At 40.1% G+C, this 26452-nt stretch overlaps 2 protein-coding genes across 6 annotated transcripts in view; one reads left to right on the top strand and one right to left on the bottom strand.

The window, feature by feature from the left end:
• LOC135470051 (high affinity 3',5'-cyclic-AMP phosphodiesterase 7A-like) overlaps positions 1-6542 on the top strand; it is a 96499-nt gene extending 89957 nt beyond the window's left edge. For all 3 annotated transcript variants that reach the window (XM_064748762.1, XM_064748761.1, XM_064748763.1), the window contains exon 15: positions 1215-6542. The gene's annotated coding sequence lies outside the window, so the exon portion shown is untranslated. The remainder of the gene's footprint in view (positions 1-1214) is intronic.
• Positions 6543-11587: 5045 nt separating this feature from the next.
• On the bottom strand, positions 11588-26435 carry LOC135471326 (mitochondrial fission regulator 2-like). Of its 3 annotated transcripts, none has more exons than XM_064750509.1 (9): positions 26409-26435; positions 24435-24580; positions 23287-23400; positions 18770-18918; positions 17652-17911; positions 17044-17378; positions 15788-15897; positions 14313-14493; positions 11588-13371 (listed from the first exon to the last, which is right to left on the bottom strand). In XM_064750509.1, the coding sequence occupies exons 2-9, from the start codon at positions 24507-24509 to the stop codon at positions 13252-13254; spliced, it is 1344 nt and encodes a 447-aa protein (XP_064606579.1). In that variant the 5' UTR covers positions 24510-24580; positions 26409-26435; the 3' UTR covers positions 11588-13251. The 3 variants fall into 3 exon arrangements, with proteins under 3 accessions (XP_064606579.1, XP_064606580.1, XP_064606581.1); XM_064750510.1 differs by lacking the exon at positions 26409-26435 and adding an exon at positions 26137-26163; XM_064750511.1 differs by lacking the exon at positions 26409-26435 and adding an exon at positions 25917-25959.
• Between the last annotated feature and the right edge of the window lie 17 nt (positions 26436-26452).

The raw sequence follows: 26452 nt of genomic DNA on the forward strand, positions 1-26452 counted from the left end.
CAAACTCTCCGGTTTCTTCCACCCATAAACCAGAGTGCTGTCATATAGGCGATAAAGGTTAGAGGTGTACACCAAACTCTCCAGTTTCTTCCACCCATAAACCAGAGTGCTGTCATATAAGTGATAAAGGTTAGAGGTATACACCAAACTCTCCGGTTTCTTCCACCCATAAACCAGAGTGCTGTCATATAGGTGATAAAGGTTAGAGGTATACACCAAACTCTCCAGTTTCTTCCACCCATAAACTAGAGTGCTGTCATATTAGTGAAAAGCATTAAACACCAGTCAGTCAGTGAATCAACACCTTAGTAACACCAGTCAGTCAGTGAATCAACACATTAGTAACACCAGTCAGTCAGTGAATCAACGCATTAGTAACACCAGTCAGTCAGTGAATCAACACCTTAGTAACACCAATCAGTCAGTGAAACAATGCATTAGTAACACCAGTCAGTCAGTGAATCAACGCATTAGTAACACCAGTCAGTCAGTGAATCAGTGCATTAGTAACGTATCATGTTTCCTTGTCATATCGGTAAAACTGGAATTAATTAAAAGTTAATCTGGCAAGTTTGCCTGGGTTTTTACGTTGTACTTAACAACTTACTTAAACTTGAACAAGTCATATGACAATCAGGAGTCATTAGGTGTGTGTACATACACTGTGTCTTCCTTTGGTGGGGCGAGTCCATGCCACCAAAGTGCTCCCGCCACTGAAGCATCTTGCCGAAGACACCGGACACCCCACCCAATCATAATATATTGACACCAGGCCAACAAGTCCTGTTTCCTTTCTCTAATTTCTCTAATTTTCTGCTTTGTTTGACCTTCAACAGGTTAGAGCACAGAAACATCACTGGTTGGCCCGGTGTCAGTATAATGTGACAAGGGGGGATCTTATGTCTGGTGTCTTCTGCACGATACTTATGGGGCACTAGCTCTTTGGCAGCATGGACTAGCCCTGTCATAAGAAAACACAGTATATAGACAACACCGCATGAATCCTCGTCGCTATATGCCTTTTTAGTGCCAAGAGAGGCAGTAACAAGTACTATTTTTAATGAGTCTTTTGTATGAGTTAAGTTTAATTGTGTGATAAAACCTTGTCCATGAAGTTGATGAAATATCACATCCATTTTGGTTTCAAAATAAACCTAATGAAGTAATGTTCATAAATCCTCAGTTTTGATTTCCATTTTTTTTTTGTCTCTCAGGAATTTTCCAGGGTAATGTCAGGAAAGTGCTGACAAAGAGAGCCAGTGGTTCTCCTGAAAGGCTGAACAGTTCCGAGTGATCTCGCAAACCCATGTTAACAATGGAGGTAATTTTCCTGAAAATGGCACAAGTGATCATGGTTGAAATCTCACCTGGGTGCATGGAACTGATCCAGTGCAGGTGATTTAGTGGTGCAGGAGTCATTTTTGCACATAGAACTGATCCAGTGCAGGTGGTCTCATGGTGCAGGAGATGACATCATAGTTGAGGAGTCGTTCGTTGGGCCTCCCAAAGTTGAGGAATCATTCACGTACTTAGGGACATTTGGTTCAAATGATATCGTTGGTGAGGAGTCAATTGTGTGCATAGAGCAGCTGTAGTGCAAAAGATCTCAGAGTGCAGGAGTCATTTATGTACCTGGAGTAGACCCAGTACAAGTGATCTCATGAGTGCGGTGTCATTTTGGCTCCTAGAATATATCTGAAAGGATCTTGTACATCTTGTTTAGTGGAATTCATCATTTCCAGTGCATTGTGAAAGCTGTGAAGACGTACATGTAAGATCTTTGTAACTGCCGAATAAGGTGCCAGTGAGCTAGCCTGGTTAGTTGTCTCCCTTTTAATAGTATGCAGCCAGCTAATAACTGATCTTTGTCTCATTGACCAAGAATGAGATGTTTTGTCAAAGGTGATGAACTGTGAGATATACCCCATTTTGAGATGAGCAGTTTGAGGGAGATGAACAGTAAATGAGGCGTATCCCTCAGAGAGGAATGAACAGTGAGATGCATGTACATGTATTCAGCATATGGAAAAGTGAGGTGTTCTTCAAAGAGGAATGGACCATGAGATATTCAACATATGGAAATTTGAGGTGCTCATCAAAGAGGAATGAACAGTGAGATATTCAACTTATGGAAATTTGAGGTGTTCTTCAAAGAGGAATGGAGAATGAGATATTCAACTTATGGAAAAATGAGGTGTTCTTCAAAGAGGAATGGACCATGAGATATTCAACTTATGGAAAAGTGAGGTGTTCTTCAAAGAGGAATGAACAGTGAGATATTCAACTTATGGAAATTTGAGGTGTTCTTCAAAGAGGAATGGAGAATGAGATATTCAACTTATGGAAAAATGAGGTGTTCTTCAAAGAGGAATGGACCAGGAGATATTCAACATATAGAAATTTGAGGTGTTCTTCAAAGAGGAATGAACAGTGAGATATTCAACATATGGAAATTTGAGGTGTTCTTCAAAGAGGAATGGACCATGAGATATTCAACTTATGGAAATTTGAATTGTTCTTCAAAGAGGAATTTACCAGGAGATATTCAAGATATGGAAATTTGAGGTGCTCTTCAAAGAGGAATGGACCAGGAGATATTCAACATAGGAAAATGAACAATTTGAGATGTTCTTCACTGAGAAATGGACCATGAGATGTTAACCCTGAGAGTATGAATTGTGTGGGTTTGTCCTCGAACAGAATTCATCTGTGAAATGCAGTTAAACAGCATGAGCTATTCTCATTTCATAGTAGAAACTGTAATGCTTAATACTTTTTTAACTTGTTAAGGCAGCTGTTGCAGCATTCAGTCATTTGACAACAGACGGTTCAGTCATTTGACAGCAGACGGTTCAGTCATTTGACAACGGACCGTTTTGTCATTTGACAACAGACCATTCACTCATTTGACAAAAGACGGTTCAGTCATTTGACAACAGACGGTTCCGTCATTTGACAACAGACGGTTCCGTCATTTGACAACAGACCATTCACTCATTTGACAACAGGGGGTTATACTACCATGTGCTGAAGCATCATAACGTTATGTTTGTTTTCTTGCTACGACTGTGAAGGGTATTTTATATTGGAATTTTACTGTTGACTCTCCGACCCCCCACCCCAGCCTCCACAAACTTGGGTGGGAGTCACAGGCTACAGTGTTAACCATTCACATTGCTTGCTGGGCACATAGAGACATCATGAAGAGGTGGGCAGCTTTCAAATCAACATGGACACCTTACTCCAGAGAACAATAAGCACAGATCTCAATGTTAGTAGGACATTCCACACCGTGACCTCAATTCACAAACAGCAGCTTGGTACAGATATTACAGGCTAGTTTTGGTAAAACTCATGTCTAGATTCCCCCTAACACCCCCCCCCCCACCCCCCGACAGTTAAACTCAAATCCTATACAAGTGGTGTGTCTTTGAGAGAAAACAGTTACAGTTGCCAACATCTGTATTTGTAAATGAAAATGTTTTTGCTTCCTCAGTGATTGCAACAAGATTTAAATACTTTTGTATCAGTTCCTGAATCCCATTTACAGGCATTTACGTTGGCTGAATTTGTGATCATGGAGATGCATAGAGGTGTGTACCTGTAGACCCATTCCTTTAGCAGAATAAAATCATAATATTTCTTGTTGTACCTAAAATGTGCCTGGTTTGCTATCCAGAATGTTTCCATGGCTTATTTCATGTATACTATTTGTAACATGTCTTGTTTCTCTGATATTTACACTGTTACTATAAGACTAAGAACATATGGAAGGTGTTGACAGAACTGCACAAGTGTTAGGAATGGTTGTGGACTGGTCGTGGATAGCCTGACAAACTTTGTTGTGAATGTAGGAAACAGGTAGTTAAGCCTATCTGTGGTTGTAATAGATTATGCCTTGAATTATGGCCAAAGGTTGTTGTAATGCAGTATGCTTTGATGCAGTACATCTACATTGTGGCTGTAAATCATTCGCTGCAATACGTGTGACTTGTATGTTCTCATTTGAAAAACTAGCTGTTCAGTACTAGAAGTAGAAATAGGCAAGGATATTAAATCATGACCATGGAAACTGAGATATACAATCATAAGGATATCCAGGAAAGGCTGAATTGATCGGAAACATGAAACTAAACATTTTCCAGTGGCAATAGTTTTTAGCAGGCAAGAAGTTTTTATCATATTGTTTGCAAATTAGGGTTGTGGGAGTACATGTAAATGCAGCAAGAAGCATGGACAAGAACTGATCTTGGCAGCTACCATTTTCCTCTACCTCTGTTGGGGCATTACATGGCATAGCCTGAGTTTTCCAGATTGTCAATGAGACGTGAATGAACAATTTAGACTTACGACAAGAAATACCTTGCCCATGAAGTAGCAAAGACAATTAGCTTTTCCTAAGTTACGACTTGCATTACAGTCCTGATGGCATCCAAGAAGATGTTGGATTAGAAATTTGGGAATAAGATAATGCTGTAGTCTCCTTGATGTAGACACAGCCAGTCTTAAACTGTGCAAGATGTTAGCACCACGCATTGATGTAGGCTCAGTCTTGCGCTGTGTAAGATGTTAGCACCACACGTTGACGTAGGCTCAGCCAGTCTTACACCGTGTAAGATGTTAGCACCACACATTGATGTAGGCTCAGCTAATCTTATGCTGTATACAATGTTTGCACCACGCGTTGATGTAGGCTCATCCAGTCTTACACTGTGTAAAATGTTAGCACCACACGTTGACGTAGGCTCAGCCAGTCTTACACTGTGTAAGATGTTAGCACCACACGTTGACGTAGGCTCAGCCAGTCTTACACCGTGTAAGATGTTAGCACCACACATTGATGTAGGCTCAGCTAATCTTACGCTGTATACAATGTTTGCACCACGCGTTGATGTAGGCTCAGCCAATCTTACACTGTGCAAGATGTTAGCACCACGCGCTGATGTAGGCTCAGCCACTCTTACACTGTGTAAGATGTTAGCACCCCGCGTTGATGTAGGCTCAGTCTTACACTGTGTAAGATGTTAGCACCACACGTTGATGTAGGCTCAGCCAATCTTACACTGTGTAAGATGTTAGCACCACACGCTAGTATTAGACTCCGTCAATCTTAACACATGTTGATGTATACTGATATTGGCCTGAGGGCAATAAGCCATACTGGTTCAGTTTCAGGCCAGTGGAATATAAATCACAAAAATCTCAGAGAAGCAAAATCAAACTAAAATCTTATCAAAAATTAATGCCAGAGCTGTTTTTTTTTTCCTTTGATGGATAAATCAGTGAATTAGTGGAACGTTTATTCCTTGGATGGGTCATCAATTGATACATGGTTGTGAGTAATGCTTTCCTAGCTACACATTTCATGGTGCTATTTATTTTCTATCTGAGCTTGTGTGTTATATTTTTGTCATCTGTGCCCATAAGTCTAGGTTTACATGGACTCAAGTTGGGCAAACCTGGTCATGGGTAGAGCCGCTTTCCTCCCACCATGATGCTGGCCACCGTTGTACACGTACAGGTGCATTACTCTTGCATATGGTGTAACAAGTTAACATGGAGATGCACGTACATGGTGATAATGTATTCTAGACAGGATATGACAGTAGAACTAGATTTTGTGTCATTCTGGTTTGTATAGTGTAAAAGCTGTTGTGAGTTGACGCCATGTTTTGGATGGGTGTAACTTCTCTTTGGTAACTGTTAACTGCACAGCTGAACACCGTGGTTGTCATTGGCGAAAGATAGCATCATCCTGGATATGCACATGCACTCTAGACAAACACTCCCAAGTTCCATCACATCAACATGCTGGCACTTTTAAACTCTTCATGTTCTCTGCGTCTTTCTGATAGATGCACTTTTTATGTGGCACACAAGCCCACATACAACAAATGATGATCACTGATATACGTAAATGTTGCCATAGTTACTGAACTGTTTTGTATGTTCGAGGTATTCCATCTCTCATTCAGTATTTTCTAGCCAGCCGCACTTAGATAGCCTTTCATAAAACTCCTTACGTGCAAGTTTAACATTTTGTAACCTTTCATGCATGCAGTGACTGACTAGGCCCATTTTGAAATGCGCATGTATGGTTTTTGTGTGAAAACGTATATCTACAGAAATTTGGCATGTAACTGTTACCTTGCAATTTCTTCAAGTTTGGGAGTGGAAGGTCGCCGTTTTTACCATCCTTTAGATTTTATATTTGTTAGATTGTCACCAAAATTATGTCTGTATTTATAAAGGTAACTATAAATGTTTATAACTATATGTTAAAATGTTTTATTGTAAATATATTTATTTGTTTCACTGACTTCAGCAGCCCTAGAATGCTGAGTTTTAAATTATGGACTGGGCGAACTTTGATGTGTACTCTCTCCTGTGAAGTTAACCTACACATATTGGGGGATTTGCTGTCAGCATTTGTGTTTATACTTGTTTTCAAGGTCAAGGTCATTGTAATCCATTTGTATTATTTCATACTGTTGATGTAATTTAACTCTTTAAAATAATAAAATTTCTATATTACAACTTCATTCATGACTTAATATCACTGATAGCTAGGTCTTATAACAGCTCAGCATTGACTGCGTGTATACCTGCAACTCCACCTGACCACTGAACCACATGTCCAGCAATCCTTCAGCAGTGAGGTAAAATCTTGCACCAAGAAGCATAGTTTCCTTCAAGGTGCAGTGCTTTCCACAAGGGTTCGGTGTGGTTTCCTTCAATGTGCAGTGCTTACCACAAGGGTTCAGTGGGTTTTCCTTTAAGGTGCAGTGGTTTTCACCTAGGTCCAGTTTGGTTTCCTTCAAGGCACACCTGTTCTGTGTGGTTTCCTTAAAGGTGCAGTGATTTTCACCTAGGTCCAGTGTCGTTTCCTTCAAGGCACAGTTGTTTCCCCTCAGGTTATGTTTGGTTTCTTTCAAGGTGCAGTTGTTTCTCCTTGTTTCATTTTTGCCTGGTATCCTTCAACACATGTAAGGCACCAGACATACCGCTCAGCTGATCAAGGGTTAGTGCTCAACTGGCCAAGGACTAATCCTCAACTGGCCAAGGATTAATGCTCAACTGGTCAAGGGACACTGCTCAATTCATCAAGGAGTAGTGCTCAACTGGTCAATGACTAGTGCTTTAAATTTAAGTTTTTCAGGGCAAGTACAAAGTATCTGGATAGTCTTGACTGTCCAGCTATGCCTGTTGTATTAACCACTTTGTTGCGGCCGCATCACACAAAGAGGATGTGGATCACTGGTAATGAAGCTACTCTAAACAGCCACACACTTGGTGGAGTTTCAGTCCAGCTCCCGGATGGGGAATTTTCCAGATTCCTTGCATAAATTGTTCATGGGGCCTAGACATTGAAAACCACTCGTACTCTACCAATTCAGCATGCAAATTAGTTTGTCACAATGTTTGTCAGTAACTTGCCAGAGGCTGTTGGCTTACCCAGGGCACTCCATCATTTTAAGCTTGTTACCTGGATTCGGGTCAATCTTAGTCCTATGGCCATCAACGCCCAGCTGAGTTGAGTTCAGCAGAGCCGAGTCCCATCATTATAAAGCTTACATGTATGCCAAGTATAAGTGAGCAAAATGTTTCATGTTTACAAACAGTTAAACAAATGAGTATTTACCAATACACACCCCAGCACTGAGGGATAGTCTTCTACAAATAAATAAGTAATTACCAGTACACACCCCAGCACTGAGGGACAGTCTTCTACAAATAAATAAGTAATTACCAGTACACACCCCAGCACTGAGGGATAGTCTTCTACAAATAAATAAGTAATTACCAGTACACACCCCAGCACTGAGGGATAGTCTTCTACAAATAAATAAGTAATTACCAGTACACACCCCAGCACTGAGGGATAATCTTCTACAAATAAATAAGTAATTACCAGTACACACCCCAGCACCGAGGGATAGTCTTCTACAAATAAATAAGTAATTACCAGTACACACCCCAGCACCGAGGGATAGTCTTCTACAAATAAATAAGTAATTACCAGTACACACCCCAGCACTGAGGGATAATCTTCTACAAATAAATAAGTAATTACCAGTACACACCCCAGCACTGGGGGACAGTCTTCTACAAATAAATAAGTAATTACCAATACACACCCCAGCACCGAGGGATAGTCTTCTACAAATAAATAAGTAATTACCAGTACACACCCCAGCACCGAGGGATAGTCTTCTACAAATAAATAAGTAATTACCAGTACACACAGCAGCACTGGGGGACAGTCTTCTACAAATAAATAATTACCAGTACACACAGCAGCACTGGGGGACAGTCTTCTACAAATAAATAAGTAATTACCAGTACACACCCCAGCACTGAGGGACAGTCTTCTACAAATAAATAAGTAATTACCAGTACACACAGCAGCACTGAGAGATAGTCTTCTACAAATAAATAATTACCAGTACACACAGCAGCACTGGGGGGACAGTCTTCTACAGATAAATGAGTAATTACCAGTACACACTGCAGCACTGGGGGACAGTCTTCTACAAATAAATGAGTAATTACCAGTACACACTGCAGCACTGAGGGACAGTCTTCTACAAATAAATGAGTAATTACCAGTACACACTGCAGCACTGGGGGACAGTCTTCTACAAATAAATGAGTAATTACCAGTACACACTGCAGCACTGGAGGACGGTCTTCTACAAATAAATGAGTAATTACCAGTACACACTGCAGCACTGGGGGACAGCCTTCTACAAATAAATAATTACCAGTACACACAGCAGCACTGGGGGGACAGTCTTCTACAGATAGATGAGTAATTACCAGTACACACTGCAGCACTGGGGGGACGGTCTTCTACAAATAAATGAGTAATTACCAGTACACACTGCAGCACTGAGGGACAGTCTTCTACAAATAAATGAGTAATTACCAGTACACACTGCAGCACTGGGGGACAGCCTTCTACAAATAAATGAGTAATTACCAGTACACACTGCAGCACTGGGGGACAGTCTTCTACAAATAAATGAGTAATTACCAGTACACACCCCAGCACTGAGGGACAGTCTTCTACAAATAAATAAGTAATTACCAGTACACACCCCAGCACTGAGGGATAGTCTTCTACAAATAAATAAGTAATTACCAGTACACACCCCAGCACCGAGGGATAGTCTTCTACAAATAAATAAGTAATTACCAGTACACACAGCAGCACTGGGGGACAGTCTTCTACAAATAAATAATTACCAGTACACACAGCAGCACTGGGGGACAGTCTTCTACAAATAAATAAGTAATTACCAGTACACACAGCAGCACTGGGGGACAGTCTTCTACAAATAAATGAGTAATTAGCATTACACACAGCAGCACTGAGGGATAGTCTTCTACAAATAAATAAGTAATTACCAGTACACACAGCAGCACTGAGAGATAGTCTTCTACAAATAAATAATTACCAGTACACACAGCAGCACTGGGGGACAGTCTTCTACAAATAAATAAGTAATTACCAGTACACACCCCAGCACTGGGGGACAGTCTTCTACAAATAAATGAGTAATTACCAGTACACACTGCAGCACTGAGGGACAGTCTTCTACAAATAAATGAGTAATTACCAGTACACACTGCAGCACTGGGGGACAGTCTTCTACAAATAAATAAGTAATTACCAGTACACACCCCAGCACTGGGGGACAGTCTTCTACAAATAAATGAGTAATTACCAGTACACACTGCAGCACTGAGGGACAGTCTTCTACAAATAAATGAGTAATTACCAGTACACACTGCAGCACTGAGGGACAGTCTTCTACAAATAAATGAGTAATTACCAGTACACACAGCAGCACTGAGGGACAGTCTTCTACAAATAAATGAGTAATTACCAGTACACACTGCAGCACTGGGGGACAGTCTTCTACAAATAAATGAGTAATTACCAGTACACACTGCAGCACTGGGGGACAGTCTTCTACAAATAAATGAGTAATTACCAGTACACACTGCAGCACTGAGGGACAGTCTTCTACAAATAAATGAGTAATTACCAGTACACACTGCAGCACTGGGGGACAGCCTTCTACAAATAAATGAGTAATTACCAGTACACACTGCAGCACTGGGGGACAGTCTTCTACAAATAAATGAGTAATTACCAGTACACACTGCAGCACTGGAGGATGGTCTTCTACAAATAAATGAGTAATTACCAGTACACACAGCAGCACTGGGGGGACAGCCTTCTACAAATAAATGAGTAATTACCAGTACACACTGCAGCACTGGGGGACAGCCTTCTACAAATAAATGAGTAATTACCAGTACACACAGCAGCACTGGGGGACAGCCTTCTACAAATAAATAATTACCAGTACACACAGCAGCACTTCTACAGATAAATGAGTAATTACCAGTACACACTGCAGCACTGGGGGACAGTCTTCTACAAATAAATGAGTAATTACCAGTACACACTGCAGCACTGGAGGATGGTCTTCTACAAATAAATGAGTAATTACCAGTACACACTGCAGCACTGGGGGACAGCCTTCTACAAATAAATGAGTAATTACCAGTACACACTGCAGCACTGGGGGACAGCCTTCTACAAATAAATGAGTAATTACCAGTACACACAGCAGCACTAAGGGACAGTCTTCTACAAAAAGATGAGTATTTACAAATACACACCGCAGCACTGGGGGGACGGTCTTCTACAAATAAATGAGTAATTAGCATTACACACAGCAGCACTGGGGGGGACAGTCTCGTACAAATAGATGAGTATTTACAAATACACACCGCAGCACTGGGGGACAGCCTTCTACAAATAAATGAGTAATTACCAGTACACACAGCAGCACTAAGGGACAGTCTTCTACAAAAAGATGAGTATTTACAAATACACACCGCAGCACTGGGGGGACGGTCTTCTACAAATAAATGAGTAATTAGCAGTACACACAGCAGCACTGGAGGACGGTCTTCTACAAATAAATGAAGCAAAATCTGCTGGAATACACACCTCACAGGTACGTACCCAAAACTCTTCTGAAATAAGACCACATCCACAGTTCAACCAATAAGACATGGATTATAATGCGTCCTCCTTTACACTTCTCTTACATGTAGCAGGTTACATGTATTCAAGCTACGAAAAGAGAAAGTAGCCCACAGCACCTGCTATGAGAGAAGCATCACTACACCAGTACAAAAAGTAGTCCACAGCACCTGCTATGAGCGAAGCATCACTACACCAGTACAAAAAGTAGTCCACAGCACCTGCTATGAGAGAAGCATCACTACACCAGTACAAAAAGTAGTCCACAGCACCTATGAGAGAAGCATCACTACACCAGTACAAAAAGTAGTCCACAGCACCTGCTATGAGAGAAGCATCACTACACCAGTACAAAAAGTAGTCCACAGCACCTGCTATGAGAGAAGCATCACTACACCAGTACAAAAAGTAGTCCACAGCACCTGCTATGAGAGAAGCATCACTACACCAGTATAAAAAGTAGTCCACAGCATCTGCTATGAGAGAAGCATCACTACACCAGTACAAAAAGTAGTCCACAGCACCTGCTATGAGAGAAGCATCACTACACCAGTATAAAAAGTAGTCCACAGCACCTGCTATGAGAGAAGCATCACTACACCAGTACAAAAAGACACGAGACAAGACGTCTTGACTTCATAGAGTATCAAAGATTACAGCTTAGCAAATCTTCAGCAAATATTTCAGCCATGTCGTACCACGCATTAATGAACAGATTGAAGCAAATGACAATACTTCTGAATCAAAACACACTCAACAACAACAACATAAAAATAGAACATTTTATTGTATCACAAACTCCCAATGCGTGATAATCTGGTTTCTTGTATGATTGGGGGCTTTTTGACGGACATAAACTTAACATGTTGCAGGGATTCCACCAAGACAAGCTCATTCTTAAATTATCAATCTCCCTTGAAATATTTGGACTACACGTCATTACACTGCGAGAAAGAAATGTTCCAGATAACAATTTTTGACCCATTCACAGATATAGAACCATACATCCATATGTACACCCAATACAAGCTGATTTCCTTCAGGCTAATACTCCTGGTGAATAATTGGTGGTTTTAGAGCAGGAACATTTTTTCCACATCTAGTTTCGACGAGGTGGACTTCTCCAACTTGACATTTTGCTCAAAATGACAGTGCTTAATCATAAGTTGTCGTTTGCGTTTACAATGTTTCTGCGAGTGGAGATGTTGCTTTAAAATCTGTGGACCTTTATTAATAAAAAAGAAGGTGGAAGCATTTCAATTTATTCAAGTGGATATTAGAGAATGAAGTACAAACACAAAACAAACATTCATTAAAACATCCAGGAGCAAGGTATTATGGGACGTTGGTTGTTTGAAGATCATTTTGCTAAACATTTAGAGGTTGCCAAAATCATTTACACAAAGCTCAATGAAGTCAGATCACATTAATAAATCAGTCAAAATGGAATTTCCGCGCGAATCAAATACCATTCTCATCTCATCTCGGAGAGTGATGAGACTCACAACCCCAAGTGGTCAATGCAGCAGAATGGGGCAGTTGTCAGCACTGCGCATGGCCGACTTACAGCCTCAGGCTTCTCACTCATCCTCACATTTGACATATTTCCTATATAGACATATTTACATTCTCTATATACAAAAACCGTAGCCTTGTGTTGAACTCCTGTGATACAGACATTTGACAGTCAGCTTACAAAAGTGCAACAAACCACATCTCCTGCCACAAGTGTTTAAACAAGAGTTTAAACTGGGTTGCTGTCCACATTGTAAAGCAGACAAAATACACAGTCTTCAGGCTTTCCATACAAAATGGCAAGTTAAAGTGCTCCTTACATGGATATGCAAGTTTGGGCACGAACGTTTAATTGCCGTATAAAACCCTTTTTCTTCCCAAGACATATGATTTTATCACTTCGAATGACCTCCAAATAGCCTAGGACATCTGAAGAAATATGATAGAAACTGTGGTCTGATAAAAACTGTCATTAACTTGTGGAATGATAAGTTTGCTTTTATATCAATGAGCCATTTACACAAGCTTGCCACATTTCTGACTCCATATGTAGCTGCAGCATTGGAGTACAAGGTTTAAAGTTCACCAGGCACACCCATTATCAATCAGAGGTTATGGGTTTCAGTCATAGTTTCATATTTGTAGCAGAGTTTTTTGCCCCTGGGATTCTATACCCGCATATTAAAGTCTCTCAGTGGGCCAGGCCCATGAGCTAATATATCTGTGCTGTCCGTACACAAACTTGAGCGACGCCTTTCAAGTTTTTTCTTCATTAATCCAGGCACAATCTGCAACAAGCAAGATACATGTAGTCATGAAGGGAGATACTTGTAGTCATGAAGGGAGATACATGTAGTCATGAAGGGAGATACATGTAGTCATGAAGGGAGATACATGTAGTCATGAAGGGAGATACATGTAGTCATGAAGGGAGATACACAGCCGTAAGTGGGAAGGTCTGCCAGCAACCTGCAGATGGTCGTGGGTTTCCCCCGGGCTCTGCCTGGTTTCCACCCACCATAATACTAACCGCCGGCGTATAAGTGAAATATTCTTGAGTACGGCGTAAAACACCAATCAAATAAATAAATAAATAAATGAAGGGAAATACATGTAGTCATGAGAGAGGAGAAAGTCAATGTGTATATATCTTGATCACAAATATGCAGACAGCACAACAACAAAGCCACATTTAACTGGTTAATTGCACTGTGGGGTTGAATCACGGCTGACTGCCTGCAAATTGTTGGGAACTGACAGTGTCTTGTGATACCAATCAACCAACTATCCGTACACGCTATAGCTGCACACATTAACATGTCATATCGGTTACTGGCATTCCTAACCACCCATTTAATCCCCTCTCAGGCACCACATTTGTTATCAGTCACCACTCATTCTTCTGTCATACATCAAGTAACTAAGCCCATCATGCACTGCTTCTTTAACACTGGTGCTTTCATGCTAATACATCTGTTATTTTCGTCTGAATATGTGAACCTCATAAATATGTATGTGCTCATTCCACTTTTGAGTGCGCTTACTTTTAGGTGTGCTTACCAACCTTTTAGGTGTGCTTACCAAACTTTTAGGTGTGCTTACCAAACTTTTGAGTCTGCTTACCAAACTTTTGAGTCTGCTTACCACACTTTTAAGGTGCACTTATCACACTTTCGTGTGTGCTCATCATACTTTTTGGTATGCTTACCAAACTTCTGAGTGCACTTACCCCACTTTTAGGAGTGCTTTCAGCCGAGGAAGAACTAAACTCATTCTCCTTGTCATTTTCCAGACTGTCATGTAGATTTCTGAAGGCAAACTTTTTCTTGAGGGCTTGAGCAATAAGGAAGGTGGGGTCACAGTGTGGGGTCTGTTTTGGGGGTTCTCGCAGTGGGGTCCCTCCAGGAGATCTGCTCATCAAAACATACATGTACATTAGTAGTCTCTGACAATGGACATTGAACTTTGATTACAGTTCCATTTTACCATGGCAACAAAAACATAGAAGATTGCCAAATATTACCAACATGACAAAGAATGATGACAAGCACATCATATCGTTGGCTTTAAAATGGTTTTCATTTTGAATTCATCTGGTCTGGTCATGAGCAAATAGCTAATGAGCAGTTTTACACTCTGCTATTTAAGTCCTGTAGTAGGCAAGTGAAACAAATATATTGGCACACACATGTACACACATTTCATGTCAACAAATCTACTCACCTAAATTTGACTTTGGGCAACAATAAGGTGATAGGAGAGTGATAAAACAAACAGGAAATGATCTTATTTGCAAATCATTTACAGGTTTTGTGTCTTTCATTATTCAAAATATTTCGACTGCATATATTCTCTGAGAGGCACTTAGAAGTCGACAGAGTAACATTGCAGGAGCTGTAGATGAATAACTTCTGATTTCTTAGTTTGCAAATTTTGATGTATGTTCTGACACCATTTTACTCGCTATCTGACAGCTTATTTTCACATTGGTGATTTCAGATTCATAACAACCCTCTATACTGCTCGCAGTTTTATGGATTCCAGACTCCTGAATTAAACATACTTCTGCACTGCTTGCAGTTTTACTGATCTGAGGGCCCTCAAATATACCTCTGCACTGTTCGCAGTTTTACTGACCTCAGACCCCTCAAACATACCTCTGCACTGTTCGCAGTTTTACTGACCTCAGACCCCTCAAACATACCTCTGCACTGTTCGCAGTTTTACTGACCTCAGACCCCTCAAATATACCTCTGCACTGTTCGCAGTTTTACTGACCTCAGACCCCTCAAACATACCTCTGCACTGCTCGCAGTCTGACTGACCCCAGACCTCTCAAACAAGCCTCTGTACTGCTCACAGTTTGACTGATCCCAGACCCCTCAAACAAGCCTCTGCACTGCTCGGACCCCTCAAACATAACTCTGCACTTCTCGCAGTTTTACTGACCCCCGACCCCTCAAACATAACTCTGCACTGATTGCAGTTTGACTGATCCCAGACCGCTCATACAAGCCTCTGCACTGCACGCAGTTTTACTGACCCCAGACCCCTCAAGCATACCTCTGCACTGCTTGCAGTTTTACTGACCCCAGACCCCTCAAACATAACTCTGCACTGATCACAGTTTGACTGATCCCCGACCCCTCATACAAGCCTCTGCACTGCATGCAGTTTTACTGACCCCAGACCCCTCAAGCATACCTCTGCACTGCTCGCAGTTTGACTGATCCCAGACCCCTCAAAACTTCGGACAAGGATGGTGCTGAGCCTTTGGGCATTGAATTCTCTCTCTGGGGAAGAGTGGCTTTCTTCTGAAACCATATGAGCATTAATCAGCTGAATTAACATTTTATTTATTTATCTGATTGTGGTCTAAAGCCATAATGAAAATATTTTCCACAAGGCAGTCAGTTTTATGGGTGGAGGAAACTGGAGTGCCCAGGGTAAACTGCTGACCTTTGGCATGTTCCTGACAAACTTTCCCTCATGCAGCACACAGAAATATGAACACCATACAGGTGTAGGGAAAGGGGAGGTGGTATATTCCTGCCCATGTTAAATGTTAAGATTTACCTCACCATGCCGCCAGGTTACCACACTGTTGTAAGGATCTGTATCTAATGAGGGCAGACAACTCCTTAATTCAACTCAACTGACTTAGTAGTTTTTGACCAATGGCCATCATTTTGACAACTTTCAGCTAATAACAGCCAATGTTATCTGATGGTTGATTAGTCGGTTAGAAACTCTTTGACCCAATGAAATGAAGCCTATTTTAATTAGATTACTACAAAAAACAAGTAGGTAGATTGCCGGGTGCATAAATGACTGAGCCTGTATAAACATACGGCTACACATGATGTGGAGCTTGTGAGAGTGGGGGAATCTACAAATTCCCTGTCCAATGCAAGGTTTGAACCTGCACCCTGTGAGTCCTAATGACTGACAGGCAAGCACCTCAATAGTGTTTATTGATTATTGAAATGAATTATTTATTTCACCAGGGATTAACATCACACTCCAGACTATTCTATACAGCAATGATCAGGTAATCTATCAGGTATGGGTAATGTAAATCTGGCAGCTCATGGAGGAAAGCACAGCCAATCACGGAGTGCCTGAGTAACCTTCTAACTCAATACATACTTGTAGTCACATCAGGAAAAGCTGAACTACAGTGTGATTTAGGGTTGTAACGAGAGTGACAGCATGAACCAACCAACGCCCCAGTGTCAGAGGCAGATTGTGAGCAATACTTTCCTTATCAAGCAAACTGTTATCAAGAGAATTGGATGGCTCAATAACTGAGCCGTCTTACACTTCCTTTCATCTGCATGTATATATTAAATAAATGTATACATTACTATTCTTTAATACTAGAATAAAAACCCAAATATGCCAGTTTTATTACATCTGATGATGGTGTGTTTTACGCAGATGAAGTGTTTATTATTCACCTTGGTGAGTATCTCTGGGAGGGATGGTCCTCCACCTGTGGTCAGCTGAGGTGTGGACTCCACGGTAGGGGTGTGGTCAGGCAGGGGTAGGGGTGGGGGTGGAGGAGGAGCCGGAGGGCCTGGCAGTAAGGGAGAGGCAGGCACTGGTGTGGCAGGGGGGGTGGGAAGTGGCAGTTCAGGAGGGGGTGGGATGGACGTGTCAAAGACAGGAGGATCAGGGGCTGAGGACACAGGTGATGTGATGACCAGGGAGGCAGTGTGTAGGGCAGGGATGTCATCTGTGGCCTGCCTGTTCTCATCATACTGCTCTTCATCAGCAAACACAGCAGGAGCATCTGGAGAATGGAATCACAAAATTAGCTGACTTTATTCAAATATTTGCAAAGGCGAAGACTAAAAACAAAACTTCAACAGAACTGGCCTTAAAAAAAGGGGCTAAAATTCAACTGAAGGCTTTTTTGCTGGATATTTTCTGTCATTTGCATAATACATTAGTGTTGAACATGAAGATAATTTATTATAACTTTATAATAACTTATAATAAATGTTTGTGTTTGCCCAAATGTTTGTGTACTTTATATTTTTCTGTCATTAGAATGGAGACTTACCAGCCACAAACACTGACTTTTGTAAAGTGTTATTCTCCTGAGCAATGACAATCTGAGCAATCTGTATTCGAAGCTTCGTTAATTCATCCTCCAGCATGGAGATTTTCATCATGGCGTTTGGGTCTGCCTGTGAGATCATGGACATTGACTGGTTGATTGGGGTAGAGGTCTGTCGCTGGGGGAGCTGCCGTAATACGTACAAACCTGTGTCCATTTCCTCCACCAGGTTTTTCTGAGCTAGCTGCTTTCTGTCACGAGCTCTGTTAGTTAAAGAAAATTGTCATCAGAATCTTACTCTTATTAAATGAGGCAACTCCTCGTAACAAAAGAAAATGCAATCTTGACGATTTCCCAAATTACCACTTTAATATGTTGCCATGGCTACAGAGGCCAAAACAAACATGTTAGCCTATCCTTTTAGGAGACCTGTAATATATGAAATACTGGCATTTCACATAAAAGAAGGGTTAAACTATAAGGACCAAGATGTTTCCATTCTAAATTAGTTGAACTAGAATGTTTGCTCCATTCCATAACATTTCCTCATGTAATTCTGATATTTTTGCATAGTTTCTCTTGGAACTGGAGTGCATGTAGTCTTCACATGTATTGGAAGAGAGTAGAGGATGCCCAGCTCAACACAGGAGCAATTCCTAGTTTTTAAGTGATGTCATAGCTGCTCTGAGCCAATCACCAGCACACTCACCAGTCACGTGACTAAAGTACTGGAGGTGAAAACTAACTGAAGTTAACCCAGGCGAGATAGACCTTGAAGAAAATTTTAACAAGAATAATGAAAAATATAGCTTTTAGGTAAGAATTTTTTTTGTCTGGTAAAGTATTCAGTATGTACCTAACCTTCAAATATGATAGTTTCAATGTCCTGCAGTGCTCTAAGATTTAGAAATCGGCGAAAATCAGCATTTCTCCCCTTTAGCTTCATGTTAGTTATCTTCTCCTGGTCCTTGCAAGGATCCCAGATGTTCAAAGCTATGAACAGAGCACAAGACTGCTATTTTTAAAGCTTTGATCTAAATAGTGTATGTGCACTTAACTTGATCTTAACAACTTGTTACAACTTTTGCAATGATCATCTCCACTCCAGCATACGTTCTCACCTTATCTGTATGCAGCCATTACCCAGATCTTCCTCTACCCACACAAGGTCATCTGAGTTAATGTCAAGGTCATCTAGAGGGTCAGAGGAAGTGCTGTAGAGGGATTCCTCACTTCCTCCGTACCTGTCCCTTTGTCCTATGAGCTGGGGCTGTGAACAAAAGAAAATGACAGGTGTGACGTTTATGTCTATCACACATTATTAAATGGCATTTTCCCTTTCAGCCTTTTTTGGTGGAGTACCCTTGAAGATTTAGAGAAATGTCATGTAAAATTTCAGAAAACAAAAATGATCAAGGTGAAAGGTGATTCTATTTTAACTTTTATACTGCACTCAAATAATATAATTATGGTACACTGGAGCTCAAAGTAAATCCCCTTTTAAGATGGAAAATTCAGTCCCATAGTTTGAATGTACTGTTTGTTTTTCCCTGCATGCCTGAATTTCAAAATAAACATAAAATGTCTAAAGTGTTGTGGTGGTAAAGACATCATTGTGGGGAGTTCGTGCAGAAAACTGAAGCAGTGGTCTTTGATATGCATATTGTGAACTGCATGTGGCAATCTGTGAACGATTCTAATGCTGTGAATGGCTAAGCAACTGTTGAGCTATGGTAGTAAAAACAAAAATTCATTGTGTGGGGTGTTCAAGTAACAACTCACTGGTGTGGTCTTTGATACGCAAATCGATTCCCATGATAGGCTATCTGTGTACTATAGGTGGCCACTGTAGCCCTCTGATTGGCTGAGCAAATACTCAGCTGACCAACAGTCACTGTCTACATGGATGGTTTAAACATTCCGGCACAGTATAGGAAGGCACATGCATCGGCCAATGTCATAGGCTACTAGTACTAATACCGATGGGGCCCTACAAGAAAGGCTTGTAGAAATTTGTGTTTACAGGAGAACAGAATGAAGTCAAGCTGAATGTGTGTCCACAAAACAGGAAAATGGTAAAATCGCCAGAGGAACCCAATACCTTTCTTGTTCTCATACATGTAGGTAGGCATGTGCATAAAAATTGTAGCCCTACATGAAACTTATCTATGATTACAAAGTCCATAAATCTCACAAGCAATTAAGTCACAGAAACCCTGTATACAAGAAATTAAACCGATTGAGGTTTATATAACTGGTAACTTTTTGGAACTGAAAGTCTATCAATTAAAATCATTAAAGTGAACATAAAGTCTGCCACTATATATATATATATACATAAAAGGATATCGCACACAGTTATCACTGAAAAATATGTAAAAAAATTCTGTAAAGTTTCGAAATCTGAGAAGACGAAGTTCAGCATTGGGGATATGGCACTGACAGATGATTCACTCATGTTGTAGAAGACCTTATGAACTTGGCCAATCACTAGCGCTGAAAGGGTCACATGATAAATGGCTGTCACGTCAAAAAAGCTATTAGCCCTTGATTGTCAGTGTGGTTTCTTACAGTGGATAGACAGATATCTATCACATAAACTGGATTTTGCTGTTAGTTGAACTATTAAACTGATGCATTTTGGACCACAAATTTATCAGCAGGGAAAATGAAGACCCTTGTGTCCATGAAGATCCCTAGACCCAGCGACAGGGTGAAAAAAACATCAGCCAGACGTTTGAAAACGGGACAGAACTGATACTCTTTGGTTGGATATCAGGCGTTTCTCTTTGTATTTTCTCACTGTCAAATTGTTTAATACCGATGGTAAGGGAGACCCCCTAGATTTCTCACATCACTGTAAATAACTATAACATGGCAAAATGGCCTCACCAAATCAGTGGCTCAGAACTAACGATCATTTGCTATTTATTTTGGTGATAAATGGTGTAGAATTTTTTAAATATTTTTAAATGATTTCTGGAATGCTACTTTATTAATTAATTCAGCTTTAGTGGCTGACTTTATGTCCATTTTAAAAAACATTCACAAAGCCTATAAAACTAAAACCAATAAAACAGTTCAACCTTCAATCAGTAGGTCCTTTGTACATGTACACAGGCGAAAAGAAATATAAACAAACACAAACAAAACATAATTTTCTATCGCTGTACGTTGGAGGTCCACGTATCATCATACAGGAACTCAACAAAAAACTTTACCTGCCATCTTAGAATGTGCATTTACACACCTTAGACTAGGGAGCAAATAAAAGCCAAACCTTTAATACATGCATGACAGCCCAATATACAAGAGCTAAAAAAAATCTTAACCTTCAATCAATGAATGCGAGTCCATAATACATGTACAGGAGCTAAAAGAAAAAGCTTAACATTCAATCCATGTATGAGAGTCCATAATACATGTACAGGAGCTAAAAGAAAAAGCTTAACATTCAATCCATGTATGAGAGTCCATAATACATGTACAGGAGCTAAAAGAAAAAGCTTAACATTCAATCCATGTATGAGAGTCCATAATACATGTACAGGAGCTAAAAGAAAAAGCTTAACATTCAATCCATGTATGAGAGTCCATAATACATGTACAGGAGCTAAAAGAAAAAGCTTAACATTCAATCCATGTATGAGCGCCCATAATACATGTACAGGAGCTAAAAGAAAAAGCTTAACATTCAATCCATGTATGAGCGCCCATAATACATGTACAGGAGCTAAAAGAAAAAGCTTAACATTCAATCCATGTATGAGCGCCCATAATACATGTACAGGAGCTAAAAGAAAAAGCTTAACATTCAATCCATGTATGAGCGCCCATAATACATGTACAGGAGCTAAAAGAAAAAGCTTAACATTCAATCCATGTATGAGAGTCCATAATACATGTACAGGAGCTAAAAGAAAAAGCTTAACATTCAATCCATGTATGAGAGTCCATAATACATGTACAGGAGCTAAAAGAAAAAGCTTAACCTTCAATCCATGTATGAGCGCCCATAATACATGAAACTCAACATGTACAGGAGCTAAAAGAAAAAGCTTAACATTCAATCCATGTATGAGAGTCCATAATACATGTACAGGAGCTAAAAGAAAAAGCTTAACATTCAATCCATGTATGAGGGCCCACTATCTCCTACTGACTCCATATCTGGGAAAATCTCTATGAAACTTGGAATAATGTACACACACAGGCATGTTCTTAGCAAGAATGCAAAACTGTTGTATTATAACTCCTTTATCCTACCCCATATTGACTACTGCTGTACAATTTGGGGTAATGCCAATAATCCCCAAATTGCAAGAATAACAAAGCTACAGAAACGAGCAGCACGTATGATAACCTACTGCCATTACCTCACCCCAACTGCCTCTCTCCTTGTACTAAACTGGTTGTCTATTCCTGACCATATCACTCACCAAAAAGCCTCATGTATAGAATAATGCACTCTCTCTCTCTCCACAGTACCTTATGTCTCTCTTCAAATCCTTAACTGATGTAACATCCAGACAACTATGCTCAACAAATGATAATCTTTTCATTCCTAAACCAAAAACGAACTATCTCAGCCAAAGCCTTAGCTACACGGGCCCCAAAATATGGAGTGCTCTTGGAGCTAATCTAATTTTGATGCTGTAAATTTATGTTATGGTTTGTTTATATTTGATGATACATACACCTTCAAACATATTATGCTTAATTGATGTCTTCTCTTTTCTTGTAAATATTGTCATCTTTGTCTGTATTATTGTATTATAAACTTGGTATAAACTGTGATTCTATCACCAAACTACTGTAAATTTATTTGTTTTGCTTTCATTTGTATCTAATTATTTGATGATTTCTTTGATAGTATGTTACATGTAAGTCGCTGTGTCTCTTTTTCTCCTGTAAATATTGTAAGATAATGTATTATATAGAGGGCCTCTGCGAAGAACAGTTCTTGAGAAAGAAAGTTATACATACATACATACATACATACATACATACATACACACACACACACCGGAGCTTAAAAAAAAAAAGCTAAACCGGACACCAACAAGGACACCAACACAGACACCAAGACTTTCCCCTCTCTAACAATACCTCGCCTCGCATTGTACAGGTGAGCTGAAGATGTGATTTTCTTGTGAGCACGCATCACGGGTATTTACCATTCAAAATACACATACCCTAATTTTTCAACCTTTCAGCATATAAAACACTACATTTCAATGCAATTTATGTACATTTTTAATTTCATTTTGAAGACGACACTACATTGGTTAGATTGGCCAGTTTCATGGCCTCACAAAAAGTATTAATTTTATCAGTCAACACAAAAAAATGTCCCCAAAATATGCTTCAATTAACACTTTGCAAACATTTGAAAAGGTTTAAGAATTACAGTCTCTACAGTTTCATGGGTGGAGGATACCAGTGCCCAGCGCAAACCACCAACTTCTGCCAAGTTATTGACGAAGTTTCCCAAGCGTGATGTGGAACAAAAGTGGTATTCTGTGACCGTTCTAATGTGCGCAACACCAGATGAGTTTTGTTAACAAGGCCCCATAAGCAGTCAAGCTTTTATACTGTCAATTTGACTTTTGTACAAATTTGGTTATTTCCCGCTGACCTGTAGATGCAGCCTGCGTGCTGGCCTTGGAGGGATAAGGGAGGCAATCAGGCGAACCAGGCTCCTGTATCGTATACTCAGTTCATGTCTCCTATCAAACCACTCAGGATGAGGCTGCCCAAGTAAAAGAAAAAGTTGTAATGTATGAAGGGGATAGGACATTAAACTACTCGTTTTACTCTGGCTAATGAAAACGATAAGGCCCTGAAAAAATGAACAAGGCAAGAAAAATGAAGAAAAAACTTTTCTAAGAATGCCATTAAAAGCTTTAGAGTCTAGGGCCCTTTTCTCAAGGGTCTGTCAGGTTACACCGAACAAAAATATTCACAGGAGGGCCTATGACATCTGCACATTAGCTGGATATATGTAACTCATTAAATATGCTCAATTCCCAAGCCTGGCTATTTGCAAGTTTCTAGTTCAATACTCTAAATTACGAGTTATCTGACACTCACAAACATTTCATTAAAGAGGCCATACCACAGATTTTTGGCACAAAAATGCATATTTGCTAATAACATCAAATTTTCAGATATTTATTTATTTATTTGATTGGTGTGTTACGCCATACTCAAGAATATTTCACTTATACAATGGCGGCCAGCATTATGGTGGGAGGAAACTGGGCAGAACCCGGGGGAAACCCACGACCATCCGCAGGTTGTTGACAGACCTTCTCACATACCATTTTCAGATATAGTTCAAATTACTGCCTTTTTGTAAATATCACAACAGTACTATTTATAGTATTAAAAGAATTCTGAAAAAAGAAAAAGTTTGAAAAAGTTAAAATGCAGCCTACATTACAAATTTTTGTAACTTCATTACCGATTTTGAACAGTAGCATGTGCAGAGACTAGGCTGGTATTTTGTGAAAGGCAATTATATTTACAATTCTGAAATAATCACAAAAATTCAACCCGGTTAGCACTGATCTAGTTATTCTGATTTCTCTGCTATAGCCTTTTCCAAATGACCGCCGTCAGGTTTGTAACTGGCGAGTACACTACACTGATCTCAAACCAAGAAATCCACAATCAAGTGACAGGCCTTTTAGTCACCTGTTATCCACACTCACTAATTCTGTGGTTCTTGCAAGATTAACGCACAAGTTAACTACCACTAATAGTCTACCACCATTGACATACCAAATCCTCCAGGTCCACACCAACATAATCTAGAACAGTCCGCAGCACTGTCACAAGGTGTTCTATCACATCCATGATACCAATATATAATAATATAGGTCACATTCACATTAACTTGTTTCCCCTCACAGTAACTGTGAACTCATCTGAAAAGATAGAAGCAAAGAAAAATAGTCACTAATGATACAGTGCCGCAACAACATTGTCTGCTGAAATGCAACAAACAATCACTTTAATTGTAAAGGCTAATGGAGTGATCAATGGCAACATCTGGATTGATCTTTAATATTCCCTTCACACGGGCCAAGTTAAGCGTCGTGACATCGCCCGTGTCAACGCAAAATGCGAGCATTTAATCTGGTTTACTTACATCTGCTAGTGATGCGGCTATATATGTAAGCCAGTTGCAGCACCTGAGTTGGTTCGTTCATTTTGCCATGTGAGCGATAATTGGATCAAGTGACCCAGATACACATTTTTCAAGATGACGTTGCTAGTACTGAACTTAAATGTGAATGTGTTAAAGGATAAATTCCTGAAATCTCTTAAAAACGGTTTGACCACAGTCATTTTCACCCACTGTGACCGCCACCTTGTTCTGACAGTCGTGCGTACACATACAAGTCATGTGATTGATTTGAGTTCAGAAAAAATCATGGTCATTCAATAGATAACACCTTTGGCAATGATAATAGTAACATTAGGCAAGTCTAGTCACCCATTTGCCAAGGTTCCCTGCAACGTCATATGGCACTAATGGCTTCAGTCTCGTTCGCTCACTCAAGTGATGAAAATGCATTCTAAAATGGAAATGTACCTACCGCCTCCGCTGAGTGAGTGAGTGAGTGCTTGGAGTTTAACGTCGTACTTAACAATTTTTCAGTCATATGACGACGAAGGAATCATTAGGGTGCATGTACGTGTAATGTGCCTCCTTGATGCAGGACGGATTTCCACCACAGGAATCCTTAGAGAGCCATAATAGACTCTGGATCACTTGCCCGCGAAGCGGACGCTCTACAACTCAGCTATTGGGGCCGGTCTACCTCTGTTGAGATTACATCTCTAATATGCTTGGGCAGAATTCTTGTCATAAAAGCAGCGTCGAAAGCGAGGCTTGTGCATTACGTCACCTGATCTGAAAAAACTACTTTTGCCTTAAGTAAACAACTGCATGTCATAGCGAATGTACAGAACTTGATCAGTTCTCTGTTTACAGGCATTCATAGGTATTATTATCATCTCCGTCAGTGTTCAATCTGAACCATAGCAATTTAAATATATTTACCCACTTTCCACTTGATTTTCCATAACAGAATTCAGAGGGGATACAAAAATAGTTATCATGGGTTCCTCACTGTGTTCCCGACACTGAACAACCCAAGGCATAAGCTGATAAATAAACGTAGAAAGGCTCGCGATCTTGAATGATCAATATGACAGACGTCTCGCGTTGGTCATGTCACCGATTTGTTAACATACCTTGGCAAACTGCCAAGAGGCTCTCTCATGTGGAGACTCTCCAGAAAATAATATGTACTGAGCTGTCAAAACAATAAACATAAATACAAGACACCAACTTACATTCAACAAGGACATTACAAAAATTTCACTAAATGTGATCAAAATAAAAGACCCACTGGCTTATCATTATCAGAGAGAACATCTGGATTTTTGTTTTACTGACAGTTATTGACACCACCTTACTGTACGTCTTGGACAACATCTGTTCCTCCTGAATCTACTCAATCTTGCCTACAGAGATCAACCAGCCTGCAAACGTTGTTGTTGTAAATTATTCACGCCGGCGAGTAAAACCACTGCACACCACTTATGGTGAATAATGAAAAGGAAAATAAAAGTTTTACGGCAGGCACGGATAGTGATTACTAAACTTCGCTCAACACTAATACGTTATTTTTCACGCAACGCCAGCCAACAATGTTTTTATCAAGCAACAATCACAAAACTTACACAATCTTCTCAGCCATGCTGTTTGAAATAAACATGTGACACCA

This window comes from Liolophura sinensis, chromosome 7, assembly GCF_032854445.1.
Source record: "Liolophura sinensis isolate JHLJ2023 chromosome 7, CUHK_Ljap_v2, whole genome shotgun sequence".
Lineage (NCBI taxonomy): Eukaryota > Metazoa > Mollusca > Polyplacophora > Chitonida > Chitonidae > Liolophura > Liolophura sinensis.

What these genes read in the sequence shown, in the direction of transcription:
- LOC135471326 (XM_064750509.1), bottom strand. Translation starts at nt 24,509, where the DNA reads ATGGATGTGATAGAACACCTTGTGACAGTGCTGCGGACTGTTCTAGAT. An exon ending in GTGTGGACCTGGAGGATTTG is followed by an intron (nt 23,401 to 24,434) that starts GTATGTCAATGG and finishes TTACTTGGGCAG; the next exon opens with CCTCATCCTGAGTGGTTTGA. An exon ending in AAAGCACTCCTAAAAGTGGG is followed by an intron (nt 13,372 to 14,312) that starts GTAAGTGCACTC and finishes TGCTTGTTGCAG; the next exon opens with ATTGTGCCTGGATTAATGAA.